General features: G+C 45.0%; 1 protein-coding gene across 1 annotated transcript; it reads right to left on the bottom strand.

Moving 5' to 3' along the window:
• Positions 1 to 13,110: 13,110 nt before the first annotated feature.
• Positions 13,111 to 23,628, bottom strand: LOC125508930 (DNA-directed RNA polymerase 1B, mitochondrial-like). The gene is made up of 19 exons (XM_048673739.1): positions 22,665 to 23,628; positions 21,518 to 21,733; positions 21,299 to 21,432; positions 20,937 to 21,000; positions 20,774 to 20,832; positions 20,320 to 20,437; positions 19,983 to 20,096; positions 19,759 to 19,890; positions 19,262 to 19,678; positions 18,001 to 18,051; positions 17,811 to 17,881; positions 17,261 to 17,345; positions 16,231 to 16,383; positions 16,056 to 16,130; positions 15,147 to 15,236; positions 14,984 to 15,031; positions 14,549 to 14,663; positions 14,344 to 14,447; positions 13,111 to 13,882 (listed from the first exon to the last, which is right to left on the bottom strand). Exons 1-19 carry the CDS (start codon positions 23,517 to 23,519, stop codon positions 13,772 to 13,774), a joined length of 3,012 nt encoding a protein of 1,003 aa, XP_048529696.1. The 5' UTR covers positions 23,520 to 23,628; the 3' UTR covers positions 13,111 to 13,771.
• Between the last annotated feature and the right edge of the window lie 1,346 nt (positions 23,629 to 24,974).

Raw genomic sequence — 24,974 nt, 5'->3', positions numbered from 1 at the left:
TCGCTGACGACTGTAATGGAATGATCAGAGAAGTAGTGAGCAACTTTCTTTGTGGTCATATAAATCCCATATACAAGCTTCTGATAATGAGGATATCTTTGCTTTGACGGGGTCAAAACTTCAGAAATATAATATACTGGGCGCTAAACTTTGAAGGCGTTTCCTTCTTCTTCCCGCTCGACCGTAAGTACCATACTCACGACTTGTCCCGTGGCTGCAATGTAAAGCAGCAAAGGCTCCTTGCTGATTGGGGCAGCAAGCACCGGCTGGGTGGAGAGCAGAGCTTTGAGCTCTGCAAACGCTGCATCAGCTTCGGGAGTCCACTCGAACTTGTCGGACTTCTTCATCAATCGGTAAAGAGGCAATGCCTTTTCACCGAGACGAGATATGAATCGACTTAAAGCGGCCAAGCAACCAGTAAGCTTCTGGACGTCGTGCACTCGCATAGGACTTTTCATTCGGAGTATAGTACCGACTTTTTCTAGATTGGCATCGATTCCCCGTTCGGAAACGAGAAAACCGAGTAATTTTCCGCCAGGAACTCCGAATGTGCACTTTGATGGATTAAGCTTGATATCATACCTCCTGAGGTTGGCAAAGGTTTCAGCAAGGTCAGCCAGCAGGTCGGAACCCTTCCATGACTTGACCACAATGTCATCCATGTATGCTTCCACATTCCGACTGATTTGAGTGAGCAAACACTTCTGAATCATCCTCATGAATGTGGCTTCGGCATTCTTGAGGCCGAACGGCATGGTAACATAACAGAAGCGTCAGGTCCATACAGACGGATCTGATGGTACCCGGAATAGGCGTCTAAAAAAGACAGTCGCTCACATCTCGCAGTCGAGTCGACTATCTGATCGATGTGGGGGAGAGGAAAATGATCTTTCGGGCAGGCCCGATTGATATGTTTAAAGTCAATGCACATGTGAAGTGACTTGTCCTTCTTGGGGACCATGACAACGTTGGCAAGCCACTCGGAGTGGTAGATTTCTCGGATGAACTCCGCTGCTAAGAGCCGAGCCACCTCCTCGCCAATAACCTTTCTCTTCTGGACGGCGGACCGTCGGAGATGTTCCTTGACAGGTTTTACTTTTGAGTCGACTCTTAGGCGGTGCTCAGCCAGCTCCCTGGGAACACCCGGCATGTCAGAAGGCTTCCATGCGAAAATGTCTCAGTTCTCACGGAGGAACTGGATGAGCGCTTCTTCCTATTTGGAGTCGAGTGTTGTTGAGATATGAGTTGGAGCAGCGCTGGGATTGGTCGAGTGGATGTGAGCTGTCTTCGTTTCGCCAGACGACTGAAAAGTTGATTCTGTAGCGGGCTTCTTGGCTCGCAGCAAATCACTCGGGTCTGCAGTCTTCTGGTATTCCTGCAGTTCCACCACTGCCATCTGAGCATCAGCGATCTTTGAACCTTTCTGAAAACATTCTTCCGCTTTCTTCTGATTGCCCGTAATAGTGATCACACCCTTGGGGCCAGGCATATTCAATTTGAGATACACATAACATGGTCGGGCCATGAAGCATGCATAAGCCGCCCTGCCCAAAATAGCATGATAGGCACTCTGGAAGTCTACAACTTCAAACGTCAACTTTTCTTTGCGGTAATTCTTGGAATCACCGAAAACCACATCAAGAGCAATCTGGTCGAGTGATTCAGCCTTCTTCCCAGGAATGACTCCATGGAAACTCATGTTGCTGGTACTGAGTCTGGACATCGGAAGCCCATCCCTTTCAACGTCTCAGCATATAGTATGTTCAAACCACTGCCACCATCCATCAAGACTTTGGTCAGTCGAGTGCCTTCAACAACTGGGTCGACCACCAAAGCTTGCCTCCCAGGGGTGGCAATGTGCGTTGGGTGATCAGACCGGTCGAATGTGTTGCCAGTCTGAGACCACTTCAGATAACTGGGTGTCGCCGGAGCAACCATATTCACCTCTCGGTTGATGACTTTCAGTCGACTTTTGCTTTCAACATCAGCAAAAATCATCAGGGTGGAATTGACCTGGGGGTATCTATCATCACTATCTTCCTTGTCCTCAACTTTGTCCGACTCATTTTCCTTATCTTTGGGCTGCTTGCCCTGGAACTGCTGGATCAAGAGTCGACACTGTCGAGTGGTATGTTTCGGGTAAATGAAATTACCCTCTTCATCTTTCTTGGTGTGGACGAGACACGGCAAATCCAACACATCATTTCCGTCCTGGTCTTTAACTTTCTTAGGGTTCCAAGGTCCTTTGGGTTTCCCCTTAAACTTTCCTTGAGTTACAGCCAAGGCTTCCCCAGGAGCAGCTGGCTCGGCTTTCCGCTTCTGTTTCCGATTGGAATTTCCTCCGGTTTCTTGAGCGACTGACTTGAGCTTGCCACTCCTGAGTCGATCCTCATCCTCACCATTAGCGTACTTGGTGGCAATCTCCATCATCCGATTCAGAGATATCTCCAGTTCGACCGAATTTCAGATTCAGTTCTCTGTACTTAACGCCTTCTTTGAAGGCACAGACTGCTTGGTGGTCAGGCACATTATCTACCGTATGATGTAACGTGATCCATCTCTGGATGTAATCCTTCAAAGTTTCATTCGGCTTCTGCACGCAAGACCGCAGTTCAGTCAGCCCTGCCGGTCGCTTGCATGTTCCTTCAAATGTGGTGACAAACACTCGGGCGAGATCTTCCCAAGTGTAAATGTTGCTGGGTGCTAACTGGTTCAGCCATGCTCTGGCCGAGCCCTCCAACATGAGAGGCAGGTGCTTCATGGCCACTTCATCATTGCCGCCGCCAATCTGGACGGCCACTAGGTAGTCTTCAAGCCAAGTATCGGGCTTGGACTCACCAGTGAACTTACTGACTCCAGTCACCAACCTGAAGTTGGGAGGAATCACAGCGGCCCTGATGGCTCTACTAAAGCACTCTGGCCCTGAAACATGTGCTCTGCTGCTGGTAGGTGCATCTCTGTCATGACCTTCTCGGTGAGCTCTGTTCCTGTCGACCAAACCTTGAACGAGAATGGATCTCGCATCAAAGCCTGGCTCCCTAGAGTCGACTGGAATCCTTCGCCCAACACTACGAGGGCGCCTGTCATCCTGCTGTCGAGGCGCATACGACCCGCTCCTCGGGGGAGGGATGGGCACTCGACGTCGATCGTCACGATCGAATCGGTGATCATATTGCTCACGGTTCCCGTACTGATTATGCCGGTCCCCACGTCCCTCATGCCTCGGGGGCGATCTTGGGCTATGAGCCGACTGGATTGTGTCTGCAGCAACGGATCTGCTATGAATCCTGTTCCGCAACTGAGAGACAGCGGAATTCTGGTCTTCTGCTGCCCGGAGTAACGCTCTGATCTGCAGCAAGCCTCTGCCAGCCTCCGACTGGGAAGGCTGAATCGATTCTGCTATACGGGCTGCAGCTGCTAAATTCTGAATCGGAGTTCGATATACCTGCGGGGGCGGAAAGAGCTGACGTCGACTGGATTCCGGAACCCGTTGTCGCGCACGCTCGTTGAGTGCTCGCTGGAGGTTTTCTAGTCGAGTGCGCTCGGCCAAGTTTGCCAGGCGCGCGTTCTCCAAGGCACGAGCCTCGGGGGTTTCTCCAACGATGGGAGTGTGCAGTGCATCCATGTTCCGGCGACGAAGTTCTTCTCTCTGCAGCGACGTGAGAGGCTCGGGGAGATATTCCTCATGGGGACGCGACAGGTCGCCTCCACCTGCGCCTCCGTCGGTGCGGGGAAAACCGGGAGGACTGGGCGTTCCATCGACCATCAGAACCTCCGCCGCCGGATTGCTGTTGTCGCACTCGGATGCGGTCTCTGCGGAGCCAGTCGACGGGTCGAACAGGCCGTAGAGGGATTCGTCGGGCTCGATCGCCATGACTTGAGGGGTGGCCGACTGGCGTGCCACCGTGTGTCTCACCCACCGCTGGAGTCTCGACCGACCGGAGCGCTTGCGCTGGCGGGAAACAGGGAGGGAGGACAACACAGGAGCCGACCGGTAGGGGGTCGACGGTTGCCGCAAGAGAACGCCGCGGATGCACGCGCTAAAGTGCGTTGCCCCGCGGACAGGGAGCGCGTCCACGTCGAGCGGAGCCTCCTGAAGCCAAGCGGAGTCGTCGACGATGAACGTGAGCGCGCCGAGACGGATCTCGCGGCCCTCCACCAAAACTCCTCCGGAAACCATGATGATTCGGATCGGAAAAGATCGCAACTCCTCCAACAAATCGCTAAAACACCGGCCCCACGGTGGGCGCCAACTGTCGTGGTTCTAAGTCTGACAGTAATGTAGGGGGGTAAGTATGGAGAGGCAAGATCTTAGCTATGGAGAAGTTGTAAGCACACGAGGTTTACGAGTTCAGGCCCTTCTCGGAGGAAGTAATAGCCCTACGTCTCGGAGCCCGGAGGTGGTCGGCTGGATTATGCGTGTATGAATTACAGGGGTGCGAACCCTTTACACTGAGGAGGGGGGTGGCTTATATAGAGTTCGCTGGACCCCTCCGGCCCTCAGTTATGCAGGGTTTTAAATACATTAAGGTCGGGCGTTACTGGTAACGCCCTTAATAAAGTTCTATGATGATCATAAAAGCTACTTAATAATCGACCGTTAGCGTGCGGAGTGCCTTTAGGTCTCCTGACCGTCGAGTGGTTTGGTCTTGATCGAGTGATCGCTTCTTGGTCGAGTGTCTCCGAGTCTGTCGAGTGGAACACTTACAAGTCAATTGAAAGGTGATTTCTTCTAGAGATGTCCTTGGGTAGGGCAGTTTGGACAGGTCCATGACCCTACCCTAGGTACATAGCTTCATCAAGGGCAGCGGCGCGGTGGTGACGGTCGGCAGCGGAAGCGACGGGATGGGCAGCGGCGAAGACATGATCGAAACTGAGCTACCTGATACCAAGGTGTTAGGAGTTAGGGTTCTGCCGGTTCTAGGGCGGAGACTGTAGGGGAAAGATGGAGGAAGACGAGGCCGAGGGCGCGGTGGCCTGCGGCTGGGCGCCGTCCTTGCGTGGTGGAGAAGAGGCGGTGGTGGCGCAAGAGACGCCTAGGGTTAGGTCTCCCAGCTCCCTAAGGGAAGCCGAGCAAATACTGATTGCTTCTTGTTTGATTAGATTGATACATCTCCTCTCCTTATATAGAGAGATTTACTTAACTCCTAAACAAATGACCCTAATAATGATAAGATAATTGGACTAAGCCCCTAATAACGATAAGATAACTTGGGCCACAACCCACTGGGCTAAGCCCCTAATATACCGGTCATAACATAGGATCAACACCAAAATTTCATATTCAGACAATTCAAAAAATTCTGAATTTTTTTGAAAACATACCTGCAAGGTATGTTTACAACTTTAAAAAAATTTAGCTTCAAACTCGGTTTACGGTAAGAGATTCAAAAAAGACAAATTCGACTATGAATAGTGTCATCTTGGGGTGAATAGTATTTGGCACTATTCACATCTGATTTTGTCTTTTTTGGTTCTCTATGTGTACTTTATATTAGGAGCTGAAACTTTTTGAGGTTGTACATCAAACAAAAATGTGTGTCTACAAATATTTTCAGAATTTTTGAACATGTTTTAAGTCTTCAAATAGATTGATCTCATTGATCTCACCTAAGGTTAGATCTCATACAAGTCTCCCCCTCCTTTTGTTAGTTAGGTTTGTTTGTTAAGTTGGACCTCTATGGCATTGTATGAGCCGTGTCTTTTTTGACGTTGTATCATCTTCGTTTTTAGTGAATACACATCCAGCTCTTCTACTTGGTTCTAAAGAAAACAACAAATATGTGGCTGAAAAAGGAAAAGGCTATTCTATTTTGATCCACATATTTTATTTGCGTACAACACAGTTGAAAAGATATACTGCTGATAAAACTTTATATGTCAACGTATATATTCATTTCGAAAATATTGATGATTAAAAACTGTTTTTTTTCCTAAAAAGAGCTCATTGTAGCCCAGGCTCCGTTTGCACGTTTCGGATCATGGCCATCTTTTTGAAAATCTGAATGCCCTCCAAAATGTGTTTATTTTCCTACCATCGTATGTAATTCGTAGACTCGAAGCAAACATATGTATGTTTGAGAAGAGTATTACTCAGAAAGACCAACGTAGGCAACAAGAAGCAGAAGGGTGAGGAGAGGAGAACATCAGAGAGTGGATATATATGCAGGGAAAGATGATCAAAGGCGAGAGCCTCACAACAGCGGTTGGTATGAATCTATTGAACAAAGCTAAAGTAGTGTAGTCAGTGTAAGGGGCCTAGGGTAACATATGCACATGTGTGTACTTTAGATAATTGTTTCTTGCTCACTCACAATCCTGAAGACAAAAAAACCTGGATTTTGTTTTTTCAAGTGAAAATATTTTCCTTTTTCTAGAACAGGCAGTGACTATACCGAGCATCTTATATATTATACAACTGATATTACCAAAGATGATGAAAGCGCAAACTCACAACCATTTATGCGTTGGAGAGACAGTTTTGTCTTTTGTGCTGAAGCTATTTATAAATCACAGGCAAAAACCGATGAAATCAAGGGGCATCACTTGAATGTGATTGCGAGCACGTGTAAGAAATGATTATCACCGCAAAAAAATGATTAAGAGAGTTGTACTTGCGAGAGAGTAGAATGTTACTCCAAAGAAGCACTACCTCCCTTAAATGACCAACAACCCATAACCCCACAACGAGTTCTATATGATGGGCTTCTCGACTGTTCCAACCCTGAGCACTTAATTTGCGGTGGCTAGATCACGACGGGTGGAGTAATTTGGCTCTTCATGTCTGTAAGAACTTATTAAAAATAAATTTATTTGTAGTCTACTTAGCATTCGGCAAGATAAATTTGTGGCTCAAAACGTTGTGGACAACACAACTGAAAACGGAGGTCATTTAGTACAAGTAATACGTTCTTAGTGGAGCATGTTAGCTTCTGCCACTTCTGCATCATTACAAATAGCAGGTATTACAATCATTCATGCTATGCAAATTAAATCATCTCTTAACCTTATCCACCCAAATCCCACCCTAGCCTAATTGCCATGGTACATCGTGTTGTGCACGCGGTGAGATTTCTTCAAATCATTAAAAAAAGTAAAAGATTCTCCAGACAATCCTTCTTGCACTTGTTTTTCGGACAATCTGACTCACAAATGAGAGGCTTCTAAATGGTGCAGTACCACTGAAGGCCTTGGAACCACATGATCGCCCGCATATTTTCCACCGGGGCATTTGCATTGCACCGGCAGGATCACACCCTTGACTGATATGCCATCTGGTTCAAGAGATTCAGTCATCCTGAGTTCTGTTTCGCGGTTCAGATCCACAGCCACCTGATCTCTTAGTGTCCGCCGTGTTAGCTATCCAGCAATGAAAATCAGGGCAACCTGCTGGCTACTCATAGGCACCACTGCAGGATGGGGATGATGAAGAGGCAGCCGAGGGCATTGTCGGATCAGCCGGCACAACTAGAGAACACTGTCAAAATCATGCAGCTAGTAGGTTCCCAGTGCCTCCTATTCCCAAACAAAGGGTGCTTATCTTCTCACCATCATATATGTCTGTGAACACTAGTTATCCAGAAAGACCAACGTAGGCTACAAGAGGCAGATGTGTGAGTGGAGGAGAGTATGAGAGAGTAGATATATTATATATGCAGAGAAGGTGAGAGCCTCTCAACAGCTGTTGGTGTGAGTCTACTGAACGAAACTAAAGTAGTGTAGTTGGTGCAAGGGATGTGTACTTTTTCCTGCTCGTCCACAATCCTGAAGACGAAACACATGGATCTTGTTTCTTCTCATGAAGATTTTTCTTCTTTCTAGAACATACAGTGACGGTACCGAGTGTATTAAACAACCGCGTTGAATGTCACTGCAAAGAAGCACTACCTCTATGGCAAAATGACCCAAATCCCGCAAAAATAAACTACACAATGAGCTTCTCGACCGCTCCATCCATGACCACTTTGTATTGATTTGCGGTGGGTTATAGTATGACCACGTCGAGTAACGTAATTTGGCCGTAAGAACTTATTGAAAATCACTAATATGTATTTTCTTTGGTTGGGGTAGCGGCGGATCTCGGGTGAGATGGTGTCAAGGTCTTGAATGCCGGGGCGGCAACCCTGGTGGTGGTAGCGCGCTGCTCATGGGCAGAGGGCATGGCTTGATGCTGCCCGGTGGCCATGGCCGTGTGGGCAGCGTGGTAGCCGGGGTGTGGTGTTCGGTGGCGATGAGTGTTGGCCGGGGTGGAAACATGTTCTATCTTCGAACGGACCGGTGGCGGCGTAGCTCGTTCTCTTCTTGAAGGCGTCGTCGCGGCTGTCATTGCCCGTCGTGTTGATCCAGGGAAAACTCTGATCCTCAGATCAGGAGATGGCGGCGGTCCGGCGCCGTATCCTTCCTGAAGGCGTCGCTTTGGAGCCCACGGTTCGTCATATGCGGCTTCATTTCTTTGCAGTGGTGTGTTCCCGGTTGCTCTTGTAGTGCTAGGGGTGGTGTTCTTGCGATGAGTGCCTATGTATCCTGCTTTGGATGTGTGTTGTGGTGGCATGTGTTTGCACCAAAATGTTGTTGATCGTTGCTTTATATATAGTTTTGAGAAAAAGTCCGGCCTGGCTCCACTGGACCGGCGCATCCACCTCTTGCTGACTCATCTACGGTCCCTCTTCTATGGACTGGGTGGAGGCAGGTCCGACAGTGTTGGGCAGGTGGCCTCGTCGCTCGGTGATGTCGGACATATTCTTTTGCAAGTGGTTTGGCTTGAGGGTTGTGGCCGAGTTGTCCCTGTAATGTTTGTAATCCCGTTGTTGTCCTCGTTATCATGGATGTCGAGTTTGGGATGTATTGTTTGCGGCTGTGTTCTAAGTTTTGCAGTTGAATGGAGGCCTGGGAGTACATGACCTTGCTGCACATAATAGGGCAATGATATGCAAGGTAATGACGAGAATACTGCAATTCAATAATGTTCCATACTACCAATGGTTTGCATCAACATACTGTCGAAAGGAAATACCTGTTACAGTGCACAATGCAGACACTGCTATCTGGCGCTGCCTCAAATCCTATCTACAGCTAGTCATACAGTCCACAAGGTGTGATCTTGGGGATGGCACGACATTATCATTCTGGTTTGATCTTTGGGTGGAGGGTGGCCAGCTCATTCACTCCTTTCTGACACTTTTCACCTTTTCCAAATCCAAGTTTTGCACTGTCGCCTCGCAATACGTCAATGGTCACTGGATGATGCAACTACACCCTAATTTCTCCTACACGGCGTTGCGAGAGCTGGAGACACTAAACGGCCCACTGAGCAGCATCTCACCGAGTTCTGATAGATCAGACATCAGGAGGCCGGTGGCGTTTGATAACAAGCTCTCAACAACATACTTTTACAAGCTGCTCACTTTCAGAGGCATGAACTGCCCCTCGGCCCCTTACATCTGGGACCGAATCATACCCAAAAGACACCACGTCTTTCTATGGCTGGCCCTCAAGGACAGGCACAATACTCGGGGCAACATGCTAAGGAAGCAATGGACAAGGATTGTAAAACACAACGTATGTGATCTATGTCCAGCAGCCGAGACCATGCATCATATCTTACTCAGATGCAAACTTGCCTAAGGTTTTTAGGCCAAGGTCGGCCTCCTGGATTCGGTAAGCTCCACTGAAACTGCAGCAGACTTCCTGGCCTCTGGAGTAGCGGGGGAGGCATATGGCGCGCTTTGGCATGTTTTCTTTGCAGCTGGTGCAGTGGCGCTTTGGCATGCCAGGAATGCACAAATCTTCAACAATCTCTAGACGGCCAGGAAGATTCTTACTGAGGTTATCGAGCTGCTCATGCTCTGAGGGCGGCGAGCACCAGGAGGAAATGCAAGAGAACTTCTAACTTCTTGGGCTAATGTAATGGTGCAAGGATAGTTGCACAGAACTCCCCCAGCCTTCTTTTCTTCTTTTCTTGTTTTCCTTGCTTTCTTTTTCAGGCCTAGCGCTGGCCTACTGCACACTCTGTGCGGCGCTCACATCGTCTTCATGTAAAATGACTTTGGTGTCTCGGGCTCCGGCCTATTTTGAATGCATAAGGTAGAACACGACCTACCTTTTCTTTCAAAAAAAAAAGTTTTTGCAGTTGACGGTTTCTCGCTTCAATTCCTTACATCGTAACTTTGCCTTTAGTCTAGGTTGGGTTTGGTCGCCATCTCCTTTCGGACCGCCAACTTTCCGAGGTTGATGATCATTTTGTCAGTTAGGTTTGTCCATTGAGTCGAATCTCTATAGCATTGTATGAGCCGTCTTTTTTTTGTGTTGTGTCATCTTGTTTCTTAATGAATATACACATACAACACTTCTGCATGGCTCTAAAAGAAAAAGACTACTCTATTTTGATCCACATATTTTATTTGTGTACAACACAGCTGAAAAGATATACTGCTGATAAAACTTTATATGTACATGTATTCTTTTTCTTCATTTTTTTGGAGGATTTTTTCCTAGAAGCTCTAATTGTAGCCCAGGCTCCATTTCCACCTTTCGGATCATGAGCATCTTTTAGAAAATCTAAATGCCCTCCAAAGTTAATGCGTGCCTTTTGTTTTATAAACAATGGAAGAAAATATGCTAACAAGGGAAGGCATGTCGTATATTTTCCCCAGAATAACCGACTCTATTATAAAAGTTCATGGAAGTACAAAACACCCAAGGCAGAATAAAATTACATTGAGGTCCATGGACTATTGAACGACTACTACCGCCGGTAGAACGAGATGGCGACGCGCCACTGTCACCGCTCCCATACTAGAGCCGATCTGACCTTGTCGATGACAACTAGGAAGTCTTCCTGCATGTCGCGCGTGCATGAGAGAAACCCTAACCTTGCCGCCCCAACGAGACGACATGAATTTACACCGGACCTCTGTCGACTTTGTCCTAACAAACATGTTCAAGGAGGATCGAAGCCCGAAAGAGCAACTCGAAGATGAAGCGTTGCCATCCGTGCGAGAGCCGCCCATGCAAGGGCTACCCCCCCCCCTTTTTTGTTTGGGGGGGACTAAAAAACCTAACTTAAAGTAGCCAAAGCCGAGGCATCGGAATTCCCCTCACCGCCACCAGCCGCCGAAATGGTAGGTAGAGGGAGGAGAATCCATGGACTAGCCAATGGAGCTTGAAGGGAAGAAGAACTTTGCCCTAGTCGCTTGTGAGGAAAAGGAAAAAAGTCTGTTGTATATGAACTTTGAACTACTTTACAACACATAAAGAAGATAATGACCTCTTTTTTCGGTAAAACAATTAGAATGACAAGCATAGGATTCTTTGCAAGAGTATAGGGTTGATGAGAACTCTCCGTAATCTAGTGCAGAAAAAGTCGAGTTGTATTCCTATGAATTAAACAACCCTGCATGGGAGAAAATTGAAGGACTAGAATCCTAAAAAAAATCTTTTAAAAATCTCAGGGTCAAACTAACAAGAGTAGAGATGAAACCCAACAGAAATCTATGAAACTCGAAAGAGAAGAAAGAAAATACAAGTAAACTAAGTATAGGAAAGTAATTAAGCTTGTGGTACCTAACTACCATTTGTTCCTATCAAAAGCCAAATCTCTAGATACATTCCAAACCTTCGAATCTCTATTTACGACATCCTCCCTTGTCAACTTTGGTCCCTCTTACAACTGACCCAGTTGTTGCCTCTACCTTGCCACGCAAGTGAAACTAACTCGACATCATAGAGAAAACTCCATCTATGTTTTGACATAGCCAGATTTTAAGCATATGCTAGCAAGTGAAACCAAGTCCAGGCAGGAGGGGAGTCTCAGTTTCTTCTTCCTCGCGTCGGTGCCTGGATTTAAGCAGCGTGCCGGCCATACACGCACCACAGCGCATGATAATCACCGTGAGTGGAATGACGTGACTGATAATTACCCGCCCATTAGTGGCGCACCCGCTCCCTCAGATTCCCGAGGTGGCCGTTCGGATGGCCGCCACGCGGCTTCATCTTCGACGGTGAGGCATCCCCATCACATAAACCCCAGCCACCGCCTTCGCCTTCTCATCGTCTCCTCCCTTCTCCGCTGCAATGTCATCGCGTTGAAAGGACGCAACCTATTGGCTGAACCTTCCGTCCTAGACATGGCGCACCGTGATGCAAACTCCCCCCGCGGCGCACTAGTCATGGCAGCCAACGCTTCCTTCTCTCGTTGTGGCTACCGTGACGAGAACACGGGGCCTCTGCCGGCTACAGTGGCAGCGGGCAACATTGAACTGGCGCCTCAGGCGACATCGTACACGTCAACGACGTCGTCCCCATCAACTCCACTGGCCTCGTCGTCCCTAGGCCAAAGTCCGAGGACCCAGTCATCTTCGTGTTGCAGTTCTTCCAACTCGAAGAGGAGGCGCACCGCCGCGACAAGGAGGATGGTGACTATAAGGCATTGACGGCGGCAGTGCCGTAGCTAGTAATATGTTGCAATGTTGAATAGCATTGCATATTTTAAAAATGTCGCTTAACAGACATTTCAAGTTGCATAAACTTTTGGCTACTAATATAAGTTTATCATGTTTGATGATGATTTGAACTGGTTTGGTTCAATTAGATGTACCTTAAATTGACTTGCAAATTTGAAGCAATTGAAAAAAAAAGAACAAACAAAAGTAAAAAAAAATATGGAGGCCACATTACGGCGACTCTATGTTTGCATGTTGTTGCCAAAGGTCTCGTGCCATGAAAAACATCAAGATCCCGCCAGTCATCATTACACCTTTAATCTAGTGGTATTAGACCACAACATCCATCACTACAATGTATTTATTTGCTCACCAATACTCCCGTCGTCGTATAGAGACAGTGAAACCTTGACAAGAAGGTTGGCAAACTTAATTTTTCATAAGGCAGGTGTTAGCTCAAAAATCATATACCATTGCCTCCCACTTGAGTATTTTTCTTGCCTTCTCCTTCAACCACATCATCATAACAGTGCCAAGACGTGGTCGATGCCATACCAGTCCAATCAGTAATACTAAAACTTGAACCTGAAACGTCCAAACAGTTGAAAACGCATGGCATCAATATCACAGATAGAAAGGGGGTGAGACCAGCTCCAAAACCCACCTGAAATAAAGAGGAAAACGACTATTTCACTTTATTACTATAGAATAATATCTTACAACCACAGTGATGATATGAATCAATTGTCGAGAATATTGTTTTGCACCCATCAGATTCCCCACTATAAATTAAGTAAAACAAGAGAAAAAATGATAGGTTAGGGAAGAGGCCAAAAATTACATATAATTACATTTACAGGAAACTGGTGATTTGCGAGTGAGCGTGCTACGCGTGAGCCTTAAGAAAGGGGGAAAACGGGCACAGATAAAAACTACACTATTATCACAAACTCGGAAAAAAGCTCCGCAGCAAGTGCTTCTTGGTCATGGTTTCCACTTATTTTGACTGTCACTTTCTTCAATCTCCTCCAGGCCAGCTCTGTTTATTGCCAGCTCCTTGGCAGTAGTAATGCACCTTGCTTATGGCTGGCGATGTTGAAACCATGAAATTCTGCAGCAAAGCAAGAGCATCTTCTGTGTACATCTGTAAATCCAGTCTTGTGGGATTATCTTCATGCGAGTTGTCCACAGGTTGGCAGGTCAATCAGCAAAAGAATTAGCTTCATCATCTGAGTCAGTCACTCATGTACTTCGACGGAACTTGAGATTTGTGCAGGGCCGCAGCTGGGCAGCTGAGCGAAAAATAGGACAATATGCCCGCTGCAATCATGCTAGTTGAAGAAATACGTAGACTGGAGGACATCCTTCATATCAAAATTTCCCCTCTCTGGCAACGGTGGGAATTTTAATTTAGGGAAAGATGTCTCAAAGCTCTCCAAGAGCTGCATCAAATATACTGTGTTAACAAACTGAATGCATAGTCTGTCATGAGTTATGACATTTGTTATTGAACAATTACGAAAATAACACATAGAACAGCAAGCTCATGTGCTATGGTAAAGCATGGAAACAGAGCACAACAGCAAATTATGCAGACAAAGAGGATATAAATCAATAAATAACAACAATAGACAGTGGTTTAGGTTATAGCTATTAAATGCATGCACGCTCAACTTTAGAAGCACCGGTGGACAAGGGAAACACTTCTAAGTGTACTCAACAATCACCAGGCAAAATCAAACACATCACGAAACTAAGAATGTTGTAATAAGTACAGGAGAAAAAGCATATGCTGCAACTTTCAAATAAAAATATATCGCACGAGAAAGAGTGATTGTCAAATACATGTGCAAATACATGCCAAAAATATGCATGCAAATAACTGAGATGACAAAATACATACATTTTCTAAAATAGGCGCATCATACAGTTCCACAAACTTTTCCCGAAGTATCTTGTTCATTGTATCAACATCACAAGCGTGGGTCCAATATGAATCATGAACTCCTGCATTGATTTTAAATATACATAAATGCTAATAGTAAAATACACAGACGCAGCCAAGTATCCCCACAAATACTCTGGCAGATAGTAAAGAGAATACCGACCTGCAAAATATAGGCCTTGCTTTTTGCAAGCAACAGCAGTCATCATCATATGAGAGCCATCAAGGGAGTGTACAAAGTTTGGAGGGAAAGCTGTCCTCTGCCGCTTCACCATAACCTGGTCGAAAGATACACGTTCAATTAGTATACTCAACAGATCTATCAGATTCGAAACGTATGGTTGATGGTACATTATAACAGTGGCAGCGCTGTGATGAGGAAAATATGTTCAGCGAAACAATGTGATGCAGTGGCAGTGCTGCGATGAGGAAAATATGTTCAGCGAAACAATGTGATGCACAAGTATGCAAGCAAAATTCAATTACCCACTTCCTGCCCAACTACCATTCAGCAGCCAGTGGCATGAAACTGATCAGCAGTCAATACCCCATTGTCAATAAGATGCACTCAACATATATCCATGTAAAGAGGGCATACCTTGTCGGTTTCTCGTTGAAGGGTCAGGACTTGTAACGAAGTTTTAATCTACAAGGAGAACATCAAGAATATCGCATTGTTATGCACATGTTAAATTCCTCTTAAAAAATGTGGCGGCAGTAATCAAGAGAAAGTGAGGAAACAATTATACTGAAATACGTACAAGATGCCTCCCTAGTTTGCGATATGGTTGAACAACTGGAAGTCCCAGAGGGGTCGTCCATCTCACAGGTTCATTTTCACAAGCTATAACCTGTCATACAAGCCACTGCTCAATACCCATGGTTATAAAGGCCAATCTATTTAGGAACAGAATTCAAAAGGACAAGGCAGGACAGCATGACTATGAAGGAAGAATGTAACTAAAAGATGGCCTTAGGAGTTTGCCTTGACAAACAGTACTTAATCTTCAGATGTAATCTCAAGTTGTAGGTCAATAGTTATGATAGTATTTGAGGTTTTATTTGATCTTATTTTTCTTATTTTTCATTTTAAGTTTTCCTTCTCAGTCTCCGCTGTGCATGGCGCTGCCTTTCTGAAAGCACTCGTTTATTTCCGTTAATAAGTGTGGTGGGCTTGTAGTTAGCTGACAGCATCATTTATTCAGATATAAAACAGTATAATCCTACGAAAATTGGTTAAGACTCCCCTAACTCACAAAATACAGCACTGAATAGAAAAGCACTGCAACCACAAACTGGCTCTTTGTAACGAAGGATACGTACCTCTGTAATGAGTTACATGAGTATAGACAAAAAAAAGGAACATTCTATCTGTTGGGGCACTCACAGGATGCCAACGAAAACAAAGTTTAAGATACCCAGCCAATGTTTTCTTTTTAGCATGCCCCCAAAAAATTGAAAAGGAAGAAATTCATAATTACTAACTATTTTCTTATAGAAATTAAACCACAAGACAACAGATCACATTTTGGAGCTTCATTCAATAGCAAATCCATGATTGCCAAACAAAAATAGCAGTATAATACTCGTACTTTGAAGCAGATAAAAAATGATATTGAAGTGGATCGCACGCTATTCAGACAGAACAGACATGATACTGCAGATGATACCTTGGCACAGTCTCCTAGCCAGGTCATGATACTACGAGCAGCTTCGAACATCTCACCAAGTGCTGTCAGCGTGACCTATCCAGAATTGAAAAGAAGAAACAAAAAGAAGGTGGTTCAGTTCAAGGTGTACATGTTAGATGAAGAAACAAAAACTTCAATGAATAAAGCATTCCACCTTAGCAGCATAGCATGATGCACCAAAAAGTTCCGAGTCATCAGCAATGACCCCCCTCTCCTTTAATCTTCTTTTTATTTGTTCACGTGCTCCAACGTAAGTCACACCATAGACAGATGTCATCACTGTTTGTTTTACCAATTTCCTATCCACCTGTACATTTCACAAATAAGCACATAAAACTTTACATAATTTACCTGTATTATTGGCGAGTCTATGAGATATCAACTAAAAGCAATTACAGAAATCAAATCATGTAGAATAGCTAACACAAACTTTATTCAGCACATTAGGTAAACATTAATCTTATGACAGCCCAATTAGTCAGCATGCTTATATACCAACTCAATATATATGTGCTTTCTAAAGTGATGTTTCAAATAAACTTCATCTACTCCCTCCGTCCTTGAAAGAGTGTACTTCCAACTTTGTTGGAGAGTCAACCTATTTGAAAGTTTGACCGAGTTTGTGCAAAAATATATCAATATTTGTGAAACCAAATAGATATATGATGAAAATATATTATATCATGAATCGAATGCTACTAATTTGACGGCATAAATATTTGTGTATTATTGTATAAATACAGTCAAACATTAAAAAGTTTGACTTCCCAAGAAAGTTGGAAGTACACTCTTTGAAGGACGGAGGGAGTATAGCATAATAACTGAGCTAGGTTTGTACTAATCCCAGGAGTTTCCACATGATTTTACAATTTGTGCTATGCTGAGAAAAAGTAGGCGTTGCTCTAACATTTTAAAGAATATGTTACTCTTCAATTGGTTAGGCTTTTAGTACGCATTATCACAGATAGCTAGACTGGTAAATGTTACAGAAAATATTGTAACTCTAGGTAGAACTGCTGATTTTAGCATAACATCAGCTGTAGATTTTTACCAGGTCTCAGCTTTGGTACAGGTATGTATAACTTGGAGGTAGAGAGTCGATCACATAAAAAACAATCTTGAACACAGTATTTTCATCATACAAGGTAAAAGAATATTTATAAAGACTGGCTAAAAAACAACACCTGATCAACTAACAAACGAGCACGTGCTGCATCAGCATCTTTAGCTGGATCTTTTTGTGCATCTCTCTTCATAATTTCCACCACCCTGGATCACAAGTACTAAAAATGTAACTCCAGATCACAAGTTGAAGAAGATATTACACCAGGCACATGTCAAGATGGATAAATTGGACCCTGACTTAAATCTAGATCTGAACAGTTAAATGGCTTGTTGACAAGGCACTGCGATATTAAAGATACCAAGCAGGACCCAATAATTTCATAAATACACACATGAACTGACAGTTTAAGCTTGTTTGAATTTGTATCCAATCTGTTGCCTACCCAAATTCATTTCAGGAACGCGTATAAATATGAGCATATATAGGTACTTTGAAGTTTGACTCCATCCACGACTGGTACTTTTATGAGAAAGTAAATTTTTCGGACCACAATTGCTGTGAATTATAAGTCATCGGAATAAGATTGCTCAGTAACTAGATAGGCTGAAGTTAAAAAGGAATGTTGAGTCTGCCCATCGACACTACGTTCAAGACAGAATGACCTCTACCTGGCAGCTATTCCAGAGTAAACATCTGCAGGTTTCTCCCCGGAAACTAAGTTAACAGCAACTGCACCCAGCTGCATGAAATTGATGAAAGAAATAATTACATACTGCACTGGCCAAATATTAAATATTCCCCATGCCAAAAAAGAATGTTGATAAAGCAACAGCGTAATTAATAAAAATATGAACTGACCTTATCCCTTCCAAGAGCTGCATAGTGCTGCAGGCCATTACAAGAACCATCCTGAAAAAGAAAACATAATTATCATAATTCTGCTCCAGCATAAGCACATAACGGAACACCTAGACTTACTATACAAGGTTAGGTGGGCAATTACATGGTTTAGCAACAGCACCAGATACTCTTGCGTAAATGTTTAATGTTTTAGTTACATATTACAACATATAGCACACATAACATTTCAAAAATTTCTGAAAGGAGAACACACATGTGCATGTGTGAATACTATGCGCAGTTACAAAAGATTGTACAAAAAATATGCATTTTGTGCAGCTACAAAAGAAAATGGTAGACAGGCATGTTTCTCTTCATTCTCTGCAGAACACAAATGAACATGTTTCTCACCAAAACAAAATACAAGCACAGAGTACATGCCACATGTAAATTTATGCTTTTTCTGGATTTTCTATTCAAACTTAAAAATAATGTTCGGTTTTTTCTTCAGGAAAGCTCATAATCCGTGTCCATGCTACTAATCATATTTTAGATCTCCTATAAAGTATATATTTTTATTGTTACAACATTATGTAATCAAAATGAACACAGACGGCTGAAGTTAATGCTAACAGCTGTTTACCATTTTAAACGCCATTGGCTCCCAATATTACATCCAAATGTATTAGTAGTTTGGTTCATTTTTGCTTGTTTTTTAAGAGATTACCATCCCTGTTTGAGACAAAGTGCCTAAATAAATCAAATAACTCAATCCTAACATATTACAACTTCAAGTAAAGCATTTTCTATCAAAACAGAACCAAACTCTCAACAAATAGGTACGTCCTTCTTTGGACTGAACTTGCATGTCCTTCCTATACTCAATGCAGCTGCTGCTATGCCATGAGCCCGTGACATGTTTAGCAGAACTTCAGAATGTTTATTTGCGCAGATCTTGCCAAGAAAACTAGCTCATATGCACAAGAAATTCCTTGCCCTCGAGATAAACAATGTATTCAAGGTTTATTTATACATCATTTTGTCAGGCAATGCCCAAAAATAGATCAAACTACAAATATGTTTGGAATTAGTTATACTTTTCTGGAAGCTGTCAAAGCATGCTGTTGTCTTATACTTCAAGGCACGAGAAACAAACATGGCTAATTTTTCCTAGCCTAGCAAAGCTACACGGAAAACTTAACTAAACATGACAATTATTGCAGGAAATAAATGAGATTATTAGAAGAAAAATGATATACCATGGACAAAATATCAGTACCTGGTGCACAGGAATATGTGAGATCACTGTTTCTGGAGAGGGGCTTCTTAAAGCTTCATTAAGATCCATGCAAACTGCCAGGCATTGGAATGGATCCTCTGCCTCAAGCCACCATCGCTTGCCTTCAAGAGGCCTATTAGCTGAGTCAAATATGTCATCCAGGTGATTCTCAGTAAATGCAATCCGGCCATCGTATGATAACTTGTCTACACCTCCACCATATAAATTTGCTAGGTGTATCTTCAGCCAGCGCAAGCCTGATTCACCAAGTGGTCGACCTTCAGAAAACTCCAACACTCCACGACAAAGATCTGAACCCAAGTGATTCAGGTAAGGATGCATTGGGTAAGCACGGCCTCTAAAATCAAGGTTGTGTGGATAGTAAAACCCCGCTTCTTCCTTCATTTTGCGAGCTACCTGTTACCAACAAGGGTACATTAGATGAAGAGTAAAAATTGAGTAAATGATGTCCGACTAGAACCCTTATAGTCGCTTACGGCAAGTTTAAGCTCAACATCACATCTCTGAGAATGCCTTTCACTGTTTTCCTTCTTGGCTGACCTCATGCTCCACCTCCACTTCTTCAGCTCAGCTTCATCTTCAGTGTCAGGCTTCTCCGGTAGGGAAACCTACAGTACATGAAAAGAAAAGTTAGCATATAAAACAAGAATGCCATAGTCTTCATAAGATGAAATCCAGAGACAAAAAGATGGCAACTCACGTCAGCACGATCAACCAAGTCAGCAAGTCGGCCACCACTGGACCAAATTCTGTCAACAATACTAAGAACTTTTTTGTTGACCCTCCACTTGGTGCTCCCAAGATTATCTAAGGCCTGAAACCAAGAAGGCATCAAACGATTATATCACATAGACAAAGATGCTTAGCAAGAACAGCCATCAGCATGCCAATGTGCAAACAGCATATTAACAAGAGGAACAGCTATCTGCATCAAGTGTGCTAAAAAGAGATCCATGCATGTGATCTTGAAAACGTATTTCAATCATAACTATCCATCTAATCTGCAAAGATGATATAAACATGAGGCAAAATAATACCTCAAAAATTGTTTGCATCTGTTCCTTTGGAGCCTTTTTTACAGCCTCCCTTTGTTGCCTAGCTCCATGGGTGCGCATCACGTAGGATGGCAAAAATAAATGTGCACCCTTGTCATATCTGAAATTGCTATTAGTTAGTTCCCATAGCATTTACTGGGATAACTTTGCTACTCAAAATTAGGGATAACATGGGTGCCACTAGTAACTTCCAGGCATGATGTACTCAAAATTAGGGATAATTTTGCTACTCGGAACCATTATATTAGTAATAATCCAACAGAGCAGCATCCACTCTTATGAACCACAACACACTGAAATAATCGAGAAGGGGACCATTCAGATTTGTGATTACACACAGCTACTATGATGTAACCTAACACACTTGAAGAACAGCCAAGCTATCTAGCAACATATATGCAAATAATTGTGAGGAACATGGATAAGCAGTACCAACCCAGTCCAATTGATCGGCGGAATCAACATGGGCATGTAAGGTATGACCATATGCTTTGCCTGTCACAGGAAAGGAAGGATCAGGGAATGCAATATTCTGGAAAGAATGTTCTGATGAAGAAAATCATTGCACGTGTGACAGAAGGAACAACTCAGTGACTCACTGTTCTATCCAGGCCTTGCCGAACCAGTGGATCGCACTTGATCACACCATATCGTCGACTTTTCCTATTTAAGTACAAGGCGTGAAAGAAAGCATAAGTTAGAACAGAGAAGCATTTTTTTTGGGGGGGGGGGGGGGGGGGGGGGGGGGGGGGGGGGGGGGGGGGGGGGGGGGGGGGGGGGGGGGGGGGGGGGGGGGGGGGGGGGGGGGGGGGGGGGGGGGGGGGGGGATGGTAAGAAGGTACTCCCTACGTCACAAAATAAGTGTCGTTAGATTTAGTACAGCTTTAGTACAAAGTTGTACAAAGTCAGCGACACTTATTTTGGGACGGAGGGACTATTAAGTAAGAGTTGACATGATTACTGTTGTTCTCTTGCCACAGTTCTCATTTCATGTGTGAAAGCAGGTCGGATTTCAGGTGTACTATCTCCAGACTGACTAGCAGGTGGTTGTATATGGGCCGTTTCAATAAATAGCTCAATCAAACGGCTGCCAACCTACAAAACGGCAAAAGATAATATAAATATGTCATTAGTTGAAGAAGTAAAACATATATCACCGAATAATTAAAAAGGTGCATACTTTTGCATGAGCATCTTGACCCCATGGCCTGGTGCTATCTTGCTTCTTCACTAAATGCCTGACTTGCCGTATCTTCTGCTTTTTCATCAGATCAGTGACTTTCTTTCGTAAACGCTCTTGTTCTTTGGCAATATCTGCATCCACTGCTTCTACTACTTTATCTACTTCTTTAGTGTTCTTTTTCTTTGTCTTCTCTAGAAATTTGTGGATTCGAACCTGGTCAAGGAAAAGAGGAAAAACATTACAATTACTCGTTAGCAATGTATACTAACGTATCCCATTAACCGTTGTCACCATAACTGGTGCAACAAAAGAAATAAATGCCAGGTTAACAATTGACTGAAAATCAATGGAAACGCCAAAGATATGCAAGGAAATAGCAGCTGACAAAGGTATCCCTTTCCGTCCCCAAGAAATAAAGGCACCTCTTTTATGGCACAATGTCAAACATATGTACGAAAATAGTTCAAAATTTATACTTAGATTATTGACGTTCCAGAAAAATACTTGACATCAGGAAAGCACATACACCGTTCCCAGTTAGAGAAGAAAAACAAAGATAAGTGCAGTTTTCTGTTACGACATGTCAAACCACTACCAATAACAGTAATGATGCCTAACCTTAAATCATTCCAAGGCTCATGAGTAGGCCTTTAGTCAATCAAGTCATGTATATATTTTGACCCATTTCAACTACATTTACATAATCTCTTCAAAGGGTACCTTACTTTCAAATGTAACGAAATATTAATATCACTTAAATGTATTTTAGCTCCAGACGTACCTAACCTACAGTGTTTCAATAACCCAGAGTTCATCAGAGAATATATTCAGCCTTACATAATGCCATACCTATACGAATGAAAACATAAATTGGTAATTTCAATCATGTCACACCCTCTAATGAATAATGGTCCATAGCACTAAATTATTATAAATCTAAGAGAAGCTATTACTAAAAACGTCATTTTTCGACCTTAATTGATAAAAAATCAATGATCTCAACCACCAGCAGTGTCAACCTAGTGGTCACTTGAGATTAGTAAGAACCACCACTGCTAATTCATTTTGATGTGGCAACCATTTCGGTGTGCAACTGCACAACTGGAAAAAAAGAAGCTCAAGTGCCACCCACGAGCCAACACACCTCATGCTCAACTGCTTCACCAATCTGGCAAGCGGCCTGGATCACACGGACGCTTCCATCGCCACTGCCAGTCATAAGCAGCCCCATGAGCTTGTGCATGGTGATAACGGCCATCATGTCGGCGGGAAGCATGTTAAAATACGGGGCGTGGGAGGCGCGTGTCCCACGCTCGCTGACAAGCTCCTGCTCAGCGATGATCTGGTCCCTCAGTGGCTCAAACCAGCCAAGGAAGAGTGACTTGACATAGGGCAGGTTGGGCGCCAGCTTATGCTCGCACATGTCGGCGAGCAGCTCGCGGTACTCCTTAGCCGCCTGCTCCCACGCCTCGGTCTCGATCCGGATTTGCCGCTGGCGCAGTGAGACGTACTTGGAGTATCCAATGCCATGCTCCGCCGCCAACTCTGCCAGCTGCCTCCCCTGCCCGCGCCCCCTCCTCCGCTCCTTCTTCCCCGCCTGACCTGCAGCTGCAGCCTCGGCCACAGGCAGCTTTGTATTGGGGCCCAAGCGGACAATCTCCTCGGGCGCGTGGTGCGGCTCGTCCACCTCCTCGGAGGAGACGGCCTCGGCGGCCGCAGCGGAGGACGACGCGAATCGCGAGGGTGGCTGCCCCCACAGGAGGCGCGCCGGAGGGAGGATTCCGGGGGCAGCAGCGGGGGCTGGAAGCAGTAGGCGGTGGAGAGGAGGAGGGGGGAGCTGCGGCGCGGAGGCGGAGAGGAGGGCGGAGGCGAGGCGGCGGGAGGGTAGGCGGCGCCACATGAGGGCTGGGGCTTTGGTGGGTAGGAGGACGGGAGGAGGAGGCGGCGGCGACGGCGGGCAGATGGCTGTCTCGGCGGCCGGAGTTGGGGCGGAGAGCATCAACTGGAGGCGGCGGGGAAGGGATGGGAGGACATGGGGAATGGGGGATGTGGCGCCGCCGCCAACGCAGGAGGGAATGGGGGGGCTGGGCGAGGGGGCACGCCGACTTGGGGCTGGGCTTAAACCCTGGCACCTTCGTGCGCGGTTGATTTGGGTTTTAGGGATGGAGATCGTTTCTCGCTTCCTTTTACCTCACGCAATTTTTTGCCACGCCTTTCAAGCTCATTGTGCTTCATCGCACTTCAACTCATGTCCAAGTTTGTCTTAAAAAAAATACCCATGTCCAAGTATGTACTAAAGTTTCAAACAACGACCCTTAGGTGACGCCGTGACGGTTAGTGTAAATCGCAGAAGGATGATTTAGGAGGCGATCGATCTCGTCTGGGGTACGTCCGTCGCTAGCCTGTGCAGTCGTCGCTCACGTTGATCGTGTCTTCCAGGGACTCCCACGCTGTGGTGATCCTTCTACAACCCTCCCGTCGTCTGTCCCTTCACCATCAAAGCCTTCTGTGTTGACTGGGGAGCACGGTCGTAATACATAGATTTAGAGGTGGTTGAGAAGTAGGGTTGGAAGGATGGAGGAAGTAGAGGGGCTGTTGTCGGCGGCGAAGCAAAAGGGTTTGAAGATCAGTGCAACGGAGAAGGGTAAGGTGTTTGAGTGGGCGTCGGATGACCCGCAAGCTGTGGGAAAGCTCTTCTCGGGGAGACCTACGCATGCAGGTGTGGTCGAACATACTTTGGGGAGGATTTGGTGCCCGATTAAGGGTCTAGGATGCAAGGAACTAGGTCAAAGTGCTTTCATGTTCATGTTCCGGCAGGCATTGGGGTGGAGAAGGGCCTTAGGATGGGTTGTGGTGATTCGAGGAGGATTTGCTCATAATGAAGGAGTTTGATCCACACAAAACAATGAAGGAATATGAGTTTAACATCATTTCGACGTGGATACGTGTGTTTGGGTTGTCGCTGGTGTCGATGAATCGTGCTACTGGTGAACTGATCGGCAAGGATTTCCATGAACTGGTTGATGTGGACGTGGGACATGATGGCAAAGCGGCGGGCAAGTTCCTACGGGTGAAGGTCAAGCTCAATATTATAGTGCCTCTTTATGAGGGGTTTATCGCTAAATAGGGAGGAAGAGAGAACAACGAACATGGCAGAGGATGGCATGGATGACAAGAAAAAGAAGGAGAAGCTATTGTAGGGTAGATTTGAGTATGAATACATGCCTAACTTCTATTACACATGCGAGGTCATTGGTTATAATGATAAAAAATGTAAGATCAAGCCGACAAAGCGCAAGGCACCATAACTCGGTCCGTGGATGCGGGCATAGGAGGTAATAAAGAGGGGAGATGTTAGAGCAAGGGGCGTGGAATGACGGGAAAGGAAGTAGTGGGAGTAGGAATATTAGTGCGGGTAGGGGAGAGGAGGTGCTGACAACTAGGGGACCAAAGT

Source organism: Triticum urartu, chromosome 5 (genome assembly GCF_003073215.2).
Source record: "Triticum urartu cultivar G1812 chromosome 5, Tu2.1, whole genome shotgun sequence".
Lineage (NCBI taxonomy): Eukaryota > Viridiplantae > Streptophyta > Magnoliopsida > Poales > Poaceae > Triticum > Triticum urartu.
Note: the sequence above shows the minus strand (reverse complement) of the source record. Positions and strands in the feature narration are given on the sequence as shown.

Excerpts from the sequence above, each read along its gene's own strand:
- LOC125508930 (XM_048673739.1), bottom strand. The coding sequence starts at position 23,519 with ATGCTCTCCGCCCCAACTCCGGCCGCCGAGACAGCCATCTGCCCGCCG. Across the intron at positions 21,433-21,517 it reads GTCAAGATGCTCATGCAAAA|GTTGGCAGCCGTTTGATTGA; the intron begins GTATGCACCTTT and ends GCCGTTTTGTAG. Across the intron at positions 21,001-21,298 it reads ACTGTGGCAAGAGAACAACA|GAAAAGTCGACGATATGGTG; the intron begins GTAATCATGTCA and ends GTACTTAAATAG.